The sequence below is a fragment of the Oncorhynchus nerka genome, linkage group LG17 (genome assembly GCF_034236695.1).
Source record: "Oncorhynchus nerka isolate Pitt River linkage group LG17, Oner_Uvic_2.0, whole genome shotgun sequence".
In the NCBI taxonomy this organism is placed as follows: Eukaryota; Metazoa; Chordata; class Actinopteri; order Salmoniformes; family Salmonidae; genus Oncorhynchus; species Oncorhynchus nerka.
This window is the reverse complement of record NC_088412.1, coordinates 13,335,748-13,345,993: the sequence shown is the minus strand read 5'-3', so window position 1 is coordinate 13,345,993 and position 10,246 is coordinate 13,335,748. Positions and strand designations below refer to the sequence as shown.

The 10,246-nt window shown below is 43.9% G+C and overlaps 1 protein-coding gene across 1 annotated transcript in view; it reads left to right on the top strand.

Moving 5' to 3' along the window:
* The window catches only part of LOC115144710 (DENN domain-containing protein 5B-like), a 40,640-nt gene that overhangs the window by 27,864 nt on the left and 2,530 nt on the right, over positions 1–10,246 (top strand). Inside the window, 7 exon segments of the mRNA XM_029685738.2 lie at positions 40–161; positions 1,124–1,269; positions 1,412–1,530; positions 1,870–2,057; positions 2,381–2,463; positions 7,144–7,270; positions 7,498–7,660. Coding sequence (XP_029541598.2) covers positions 40–161; positions 1,124–1,269; positions 1,412–1,530; positions 1,870–2,057; positions 2,381–2,463; positions 7,144–7,270; positions 7,498–7,660 — 948 coding nt within the window.

The following is a 10,246-nucleotide window of genomic DNA, read 5'->3' as shown; positions in this document are numbered from 1 at the left end:
TCATTTGTGAGTGTGTTAACCTCTGTCCTCTCCTTACAGGCAGCTGTATAAACCTTATGCATTCCTGCTGTGTGAGGAGGAGAGGGAGCAGTTTCTGTTCCACCTGCTGTCGCTCAACACTGTAGACTACCTCTGCTTCACACGCAGATTCACCTCCATCAGTAAGTCTGGGAGATTCAACAGGGCTGTGTTCATTCGGCACCAAACGGAAGAAGTACCAGTGAGAGATGGTTTTTTTGTGCACTAATGCGGGGGTTTTCAGACTTTTTGGGGCCGGGGAGCCTTTTGTGACAGCAAATTCATCAGGGATTAGCCTGGGTACCAGTCTATTTCGCTAACATGCCACTCCTTGTCATTGCCAAAGATACTGGCCTTTTTAGCAATCTTCAAACATGAACATTCTTATTGAGCTCGAGGGGTCAGAGGATTTGATCCTGATTCGATAACCCGCACAGCTATCATCCAATCACAATGTTTATGCAAATTAGACTGATAGAATGTTTCCTAAATTAATTCATACATTTCATTGGAAACATTAACATTGGACGCTGGGAGAAAAGAGGATTCCTGTTTATTGCATTTTTGCCACCAGCCAATGGGATCACATCAAAGAAAAGCTCTCTCCATTCAAACTTCCCCGCCAGTTCATTGTGAACGCTGTAGACTATTTTACTGTATGTCCAGCGAGTGTGTTTAAAAAAAATATCCTACAGGGAGTTTTACTATGATGTCATTGGGTTCCTAATTCCTATTTGGTTGTATGAGAGAGCATTCTAACGTTATTGAAGCGTTTTAGTTAATGTTTCTGCAATATCATAATATTATCTTCATATAAGTCAGCATCCCCCTGCAGTTCTGAAAACGTTCCTGGTACGTGTTAAAGAAGGAATGGTCTTAAGAACACTGTCATTCTGGATAGAGGAACGTTACCATTAATGTGCCAGAAATGTTCTGGGATCTAAACATTCTTAGCTGGTTTAAACTAAAGCAACCTTTTAAACAGTCCATGAACATCTAACGTTGCACTGAAATGTGAAATGTGTTCACTACCTGTAAGTCGCTCTGGATAAGGGCGTCTGCTAAATGACTCAAATGTAAATGTTCTCGTCTCTTGTCCCTTCAGGCATTCCGTACCGTGTTGTCATAACGCCCATGAAGAAGCTGAGCATTGCCATGACAATGTCCAACCCCTGGGTGTGTGTCTCTGGCGAGCTGGGTGACTCCGGGGTCAGACAGATTCCCAAGAACACACAGGAGATCATCTTCCAGGTGAGCTGCTCAGTCCCATTGTTTCCCTGGGCTGGGTGGAGAGGATGGAAGCTACTGCTTAGGAATTCTCCATCAAACAGACATACGCACACGCATGCTGGCACACTCTGTTCTTATTCTAGTCTGTCTCTCTGTGTGTTAGTGTCAGAACCTGGGCAGACTGAGCACCCTGCAGTTGGGCCAGGAGAACTCTGGCCTGCTGGCAAAGTGTCTGGTGGACTGTGTGATTGTGCACAATGAGATCACTGGACACACCTACAGGTAACAAACACATATGGTGTTTCTTCTGTTAAATCTGCATTGCACTGCACACTTTTTTGTTGTTGTTGACCAAGTTAGTTAGTGTTGCTCTAATTTCTGTACTCACACAAGTTGTTTATTAGGGCACACGAAGGAAAACCACTTTAAAACCGTCTTCAACAGGAAAGGGACATTTTGTGTTTCGGATTAGACAATCCCAGGTTGTCCTTCTGTTTGGTCCCTAATGAACGTGATCCTGCCTCAAAATTCTGAATTAACACATTTAAAATTGACTGTTCCTTTGCCCTGTTTCACATATAACCTCTCACCCTCTTATCTCTACCTGCGCTCTCCTCCCAGGTTCCCATGCGGCCGATGGCTGGGGAAGGGTGTGGGCGACGGAAGCCTGGAGAGGGTGCTGATTGGTCAGCTGGTGTCGCCCGGAGGAGAGGAGGATTCTGGGAGGTGGACGGGGACTCCCCCAGAGCAGGGCTCGCCCCCACAGAGCGGACGCACGGGGAGTCTGGGGTCTCTGAGCCGCAGCAACAGTATGTATGGACACACACTGAGGGTCAGATTTACTGAGCATCTACACCTGGTAACAGTTTATACCTGGAATTTTATGAAGGGAAAGTTTAAAAAAAACAACAGATATTACACTTTTTATATTAACCATTAAGCGTAATATCTTATCTTTCCTATGGTCATGAGTACATGTACATTTTCTGTAATTTATTGCTATACCTTATTTTTAATGCTCCATCTTTCCTCCCCCGTCTTTCATGCCATTGTCCATCGTCACGTCTAAATTCCTCTCTCCTGTTCTACCTCTCTCCCTCCCACCTTCCCGCCATCTCTCTCCTCCATTCAGAGCTCTCCTCTGCTCAGGTGCAGGAGGATACGAGAGAGGCAGTGAACAACCTTGTCAAGCACTTCCACAAAGCAGAGCAGGAGGTAGGCTGTGTGTGAGAGATTCCAAACACAGAAAATAGAGGGAGCAGAGGAGACTTTAGCCTCTCGGCCTTTGTCTGCTGCTGTTTTGTGTCTGGATCTGAGTCTCTGTGTGTCTAGAGGTTATCATCAGCACGATTCACGACCTTTGCTCTGCAAGGCAGAATCTCCCACAGTTTAAACAGTTTTTTTTCTCTAGTCTATGGCCTGCCCTGACCTCCCCTTTTAAAAGCCTGTTCTGACCTTTCATTTTAAAAGCCTGCTCTGACTTCTTTAAAATCCCTAGTCTGAACTCCCTTTAAAAACCCCAGCCCTGTGGAGACAGTAGCTCACTGTTTCTATCAGTTACCACTTAACCTCTCCCCCCCAGGATAATTCATCGACCAATCAGCTTTAATAAATGGACCTTTCCTTGCCGTAGCAGAGGCGCCATGAAGATTCACATAGCCCCTCAGTGAATTGTAAATTAAAATCCATGAAAAATATATTATTATGTATAAGAGCTTCCTAGAAACCACTCACTGCTTTGGGAGATTCTGTCACAGCAAGTGCTTTTGAATTTGTTTTTTAATTTCATCTTAGACTGTTGGAACCTGGAGGGAAAGCTGAATCCTGTTGCTTTGAGCGCCTTCTCTGGAACTGAAGTGTACTAGATAATATCGCCCTGGGCTTAGGTTTGTCACCGTGGCAACCATAATTCAACTCCTCCACACTGCAGTCCAACAATTGTACAACTTAATTTGCTTAATTTGTAAGGATGACTGAATGAATGCGGATGGAAGGTTTCTGAAGAAACTTCAGTGATTAAAAAAAAAATTATATATATATATTACCTTTATTTAACCAGGTAGGCTAGTTGAGAACAAGTTCTCACTTACAATTGCGACCTGGCCAAGATAAAGCAAAGCAGTTCGACACATACAACAACAGTTACACATGGAGTAAAACAAACATATAGTAGAAAAATGAGTCTATATACAATGTGAGCAAATGAGGTGAGATAAGAGAGGTAAAGGCAAAAGGCCATGGTGGTGAAGTAAATACAGTATAGCAAGTAAAACACTGGAATGGTAGATTTGCAGTGGAAGAATGTGCAAAGTAGAGATAGAAATAATGGGGTGCAAAGGAGCTAAATAAATACAGTAGGGGAAGAGGTAGTTGTTTGGGCTAAATTATAGATGGGCTATGTACAGGTGCAGTAATCTGTGAGCTGCTCTTAAAGCTAGTGAGGGAGAGAAGTGTTTCCAGTTTCAGAGATTTTTGTAGTTCGTTCCAGTCATTGGCAGCAGAGAACTGGAAGGAGAGGCGGCCAAAGGAAGAATTGGTTTTCGGGGTGACCAGAGAGATGTACCTGCTGGAGCGAGTGCTACAGGTTGGTGCTGCTATGGTGACCAGTGAGCTGAGATAAGGGGGACTTTACCTAGCAGGGTCTTGTAGATGACCTGGAGTCAGTGGATTTGGCGACGAGTATGAAGCGAGGGCCAACCAACGAGAGCATACAGGTCGCAGTGGTTGGTAGTATATGGGGCTTTGGTGACAAAACGGATGGCACTATGATAGACTGCATCCAATTTATTGAGTAGGTTATTGGAGGCTATTTTGTAAATGACATCATTGAGGATCGGTAGGATGGTCAGTTGTACGAGGGTATGTTTGGCAGCATGAGTGAAGGATACTTTGTTGTGAAATAGGAAGCCAATTCTAGATTTAACTTTGGATTGGAGATGTTTGATTTGAGTCTGGAAGGAGAGTTTACAGTCTAACCAGACACCTAGAATATGTGGACAACTACAAATACCTAAGTCAGGACCATCCAGAGTAGTGATCTTGGGTGGGCGGGCAGGTGCAGGGAGCGATCGGTTGAAGAGCATGCATTTAGTTATACATGTATTTAAGAGCAGTTGGAGGCCACTGAAGGAGAGTTGTATGGCATTGAAGCTCATCTGGAGGGTTGTTAAGTGTCCAAAGAAGGGCCAGAAGTATACAGAATGGTGTGGTCTGCGTAGAGGTGGATCAGAGACTCACCAGCAGCAAGAGCAACATCATTGATGTATACAGAGAAGAGAATCGGCCCAAGAATTTAACCCTGTGGCACGCCCATAGACTGCCAGAGGCCCGGACGACAGGCCCTCCGATTTGACACACTGAACTCTATCAGAGAAGTAGTTGGTGAACCAGGCGAGGCAATCATTTGAAAAACCAAGGCTATCGAGTCTGCCGATGAGGATGTGGTAATTGACAGAGTCGAAAGACTTGGCTTGGTCAATGAATACGGATGCACAGTATTGTTTCTTATCAATGGCGGTTAAGATATCATTTAGGACCTTGAGCGTGGCTGAGGTGCACCCATGTACAGCTCTGAAACCAGATTGCATAGCGGAGAAGGTGCGGTGGGATTCGAAATGGTCGGTAATCTGTTTGTTAACATGGCTTTCGAAGACCTTAGAAAGGCAGGGTAGGATAGATATAGGTCTGTAGCAGTTTGGGTCAAGAGTGTCCCCACCCCTTTGAAGAGGGGGATGACCGCAGCTGCTTTCCAATCTTTGGGAATCTCAGACGACACGAGAGGTTGAACAGGCTAGTAATAGGGTTTGCAAAAATTTCTGCAGATCATTTTAGAAAGGGTCCATATTGTCTAGCCCGGCTGATTTGTAGGGGTCCAGATTTTGCAGCTCTTTCAGAACATCAGCTGACTGGATTTGGGAGAAGGAGAAATGGGGAAGGCTTGGGTGAGTTGCTGTAGGGGGTGCAGTGCTGTTGACTGGGGTAGCCAGGTGGAAAGCATGGCCAGCCTTAGAAAAATGGTTATTGAAATTCTCAATTATAGTGGATTTATCGGTAGTGACAGTGTTTCCTATCCTCAGTGCAGTGGGAAGCTGGAAGGAGGTGTTCTTATCCTCCATGAACTTTAGTGTCCCAGAACTTTTTTGAGTTTGTTGCAGGAAGCAAATTTCTGCTTGAAAAAGCTAGCCTTGGCTTTTCTAACTCCCTGTAGATATTGGTTTCTAGCTTCCCTGAAAAGTTGCATATCACGGGGGCTGTTCGATGCTAATGCAGAACGCCATAGGATGTTTTTGTGTTGGTTAAGGGCAGTCAGGTCTGGAGCGAACCAAGGGCTATATCTGTTCCTGGTTCTAAATTTATTGAATGGGGCATGCTTATTTAAGATGGTGAGGAAGGCATTACATTTTTTTTTTTTTAAACAGGCATCCTCTACTGACGGGATGAGGTCAATCTCCTTCCAGGATACCCGGGCCAGGTCGATTAGAAAGGCCTGCTCGCTGGAGTATTTCAGGGAGCGTTTGACAGTGATGAGGGGTGGTCGTTTGGTCGCATCCATTACGGATGCAGGCAATGAGGCAGTGATCGCTGAGATCTTGGTTGTAAACAGGAGAGGTGTATTTAGAGGGAAAGTTGGTTAGGATGATATCTATGAGGGTGCCTGTGTTTTCGGCTTTGTGGTGATACCTGGTAGGTTCATTGATAATTTGTGTGAGATTGAGGGCATCAAGTTTAGATTGTATGATGGCTGGGGTGTTAAGCATGTTCCAGTTTAGGTCACCTAGCAGCCAGAGTTCTGAAAGATAGATGGGGGCAATCAGTTCACATATGGTGTCCAGAGCACAGCTGGGCGCAGAGGGTGGTCTATATCAAGCTGCAATGGTGAGAGACTTGTTTTTAGAGGTGGATTTTTGAAGTTGAAGTTCAAATTGTTTGGGTACAGACCTGGATAGTAGGACAGAACTCTCCAGGCTATCTCTGCAGTAGATAGCAACACCGCCCCCTTTGGCCGTTCTATCTTGTCTGAAAATGTTGTAGTTAGGGATGGAGATTTCAGAGTTATTGGTGGTATTCCTAAGGATTGCTTCCACAGTCTGAGTGTTCTGCTGTGTCCAGCTTAAGGGATGTAGCATCTTTAAAGGGGGGCTGAATTTACTGATTTAGCCTCGCTTTCAATCATCCTCATTGGGAAATGCAACTGAGAATGAGATTTGGGTCTTGAAGGTGGGCTTTGTGTGTGTGTGTGTTCACACGTGGGAAGCATTTGTATATTCACTCAGCAAAAACAGTATACAGTTAGTCACTCACCCTTCTAGATAACTTGAAACAGTCTAACCAGGTATTGTGTCTGGAAGTAGGCTAGCTAGCAAGATAGCCAACTTCTTTCACCAATTGGCTTCAGCTGGCGGGTCTGCAACCATGGCAAAATTGGCTTGACTGTGGATGGCCTATATGTGGGACTGTCAATATATTACACAACATAAATGGGACAACTGATTGCCCCTAACTAGCCCAATGGGGATATCCAAAGTCTAACCAAATTTACCATGGTCAGTGTCCTGGGAATTACGAATATGTCTTGTTCTCTGAATTGACTATCACCCAACCGAAGGAAAACTGTTACGTACCCTTCATTCCGTGACATACTCTTCCCCCCCCCCCCTAATAATCTCACATTTCAGTTTTGGAAGAGACCTGGCTTTATGACCAAAATTATCTTACTTACCATTAATTGTATTTATTTGTAGTCAACACTAGAATAAATGTTTCTGACTCATCGATGCCACAGGCTGTCTATTTTTTATTCAGTCGCTCTTTAAACTCTACCATTGTAACTGTATAACCAGAACCATATTCTACAAGTTAGTGACTCATTGAACCTCTCCTCTTATCTCCTTTCAGAGGGGGAACCTGACTGCTCTGCTCTGTGGAGAGGGGGGGCTGGTGCGCTCCCTGGAACAGTTCCTCATCCACGGCTTTAAGTCCTCGCGCCTATTTCAAAGGAGTGTGTTCATATGGGACTTTGTGGGTAAGTGTGGGTGTGGGCACAGAATGTGTTGTGTAGTAATGTAATTTGTCTCCATCTAGTGGCTAATTTTACAAGTTAAATGTTTAATTATTCAGTGTGTTAGTGCAGCACAGCATGATTCACCTAGTACCCCCAGTAAACCGCATCATCTTGTCATAGAAATTGAATTTCTAGCGTTCTAGTCACTCTATTTCCATGGTCCCTGTCCTTCTGTTTCACACACACAGAGAAAGTGGTGGTTTCCATGGAGACTGCGGATCAGATGGGTGACTTGCGTGAATCAACAGAACTATGTGACTCGCTGTGTCACTATGCCAACGCCATCAACGCTTCACCACGGAACATCGGAAAGGAGGGCAAGTTCCAGCTGCTGGTCTGCCTGGGAGTCAGGTGAGAGGTGAAAGTTGAAAGTTCAAATGGCAATGGAAAGGGAGATGGTAGGGGCCAAGAGGATCTAACATGTCACAGAACATATTTTGTAGAACAGATATGACTGTCTGTCATGCAGAATAGGGAATAATTCCAGCTCTACACATCCTATTTCTATCTTCACATACTGAGTGTTGCATCTTTCTGAATAGGCCCCAGTTGTGTAAGACCGTGCAAGTATGACATGACAGATGCATTCTAACAGGGCCCTCTAATGAAAAATGTGAACGTCACCATTCTGGTGGTTAATTCTATCAGTCCTGAGTGACACACTTTCCCTTTCCCTGTAGCCCCTCTGAGCACTCTGCAGCCGGAGTGGCCTGCAGCAGGACTGGTCTCCAAGGCCTCAGTCACAGACCTGACCCATTTACATCACACACTGTTATTTCAGCCAGGAATTTTGGCTGCTGGAGGCCTGCAGCGTTGTGGTGGTCGATGTGGCTTTAAGATGAGGGAGGACGATTCTATTTTATTTTTTTATGAGCACGGCATTATTTCTGTTACAGCATATTGGATGGCTGTCATTCAAATTCAATTCCAATGTAACATTGACATTTTCCCTATACCCATCATGAGGTTGCTACAACCTAGCCTGACTGAAAGTAGCTGGACACAGGTCGAGAAATTTGAGCTGACCGACAGTGACACATGCGCAGATGGTGACATTCAATACCGCTTTGCACACTCTTGCCTGCATCTCTGATCTAGGGTGTAATCATTAGTCCCACTGTTGCAAACAAGAGTTTATATTGCTTCTCTTTTTAAGAAACGCTTTTCAACAGAATCTGCAAAATGAAAACACCCCTGATCACACGTAAACACATTTGACTTTCACAGCAGCCACGTTGTATTCCTTCTCGCATCTATGCACGCTCTTCTCACCTTTTTCCCTTTGCTTGTGGACTTCAATGCACAACACATCAGCTGTATGAGACCAGGCCAAAAAACCTTTCCAAGCCAAACCATAACCGCTACACACATCCTACATCGTTGTCACCATATTAGCTAAAGTAACATCATAGTCAACACCGCTAATAGAACTAATGCTTGAGTAAACCTGCTACAGTCATGCAGTACAGTTAACAAGCAGTTTAGCAGTTACACCACCAGGCCCTGCTGGCAAAAAAAAAGTAAAACCAAAAGCTTACCTTGGAAGTGTTTGTTGTGTTGGATAGTTATAGCCAGCTTAGGTAACATAGCATCACTCTTTGTTTGAGTAGGCTAAACTAGTTAGCTGCATTCGCTAGCTAAGTAAGTGGAAGAAGAGAAAAAGATTAAATGTATACAGTACCAGTCAAACGTTTGGACACACCTACTCATTCAAGGGTTTTTCTTTATTTTTATTATTTTCTACATTGTAGAATCAGACATCAAAACTATGAAATAACACATGGAATCATGTAGTAACCAAAAAAGTGTTCAGCAAATCAAAATATATTTTGTATTTGAGATTCTTCAACATCGCCACCCTTTGCCTTAATAACAGCTTTGCACACTCTTGGCATTCTCTCAACCAGCTTAAACCATCATACTGTCTCTCGTGAGGACCGCCAGTATTTAACCGGTATGTCTACCACAGCATTCTGCAGCGATATGCCATCCCATCTGGTTTGCGTTTAGTGGGACGATCGTTTGTTTTTCAACAGGACAATGACCCAACACATCTCCAGGCTGTGTCAGGGCTATTTGGCCAAGAAGGACAGTGATGGAGTGCTGCCTCAGATGACCTGGCCTCCACAATCACCCAACCTCAACCCAATTGAGATGGTTTTGGATGAGTTGAACCACAGAGTGAAGGAAAAGCAGTCAACAAGTACTCAACATATGTGGGAACTCCTTCAAGACTTGAAAAGTATTCCAGGTGAAGCTGGTTGAGAGAATACCAACATTGTGCAAAGCTGTCAAGGCAAAGGGTGGCTACTGTGAAGAATCTCAAATATAAAATATATTTTGATTTGTTGAACACATGATTCCATATGTGTTCATAGTTTTGATGTCTTCACTATTATTCTACAATGTAGAAAATAGTAAAAATAAAGAAACCCTGGAATGAGTAGGTGTCAACTTTTGTGTGTGTACATATTGATCTCCTTCATTTTAGGGGAAATTAATTTGTTAAACTCCTTTCTCTCTCGGAGTCAACTACTCACCACACGTTATGCAGTGCTAGCGATCTGTAGACTATGCTTTCAGTACTAGATTCATTCTCTGATCCTTTGATTGGATGGACAACATGTCAGTTCATGCTGCAAGAACTCTGATAGGTTGGAGGATGTCCTCCGGAAGTTAACATTACTGTGTAAGTCTATGGAAGGGTGTGAGAACCATGAGCCTCCTAGGTTTTGTATTGAAGTCAATGTACCCAGAGGAGGACGGATGCTAGCTGCCCTCCGGCTACACCATGGTGCTACCCTACAGAGAGCTGTTGAGGCTACTGTAGACCTTCATTGCAAAACAGTGTATTTTAATAGATAATTTGGTGACGTGACTATATTTGTATAGTTTTATCTAAAAAAGGATAGCCTTTTTTTATGTTTCACAATTGTA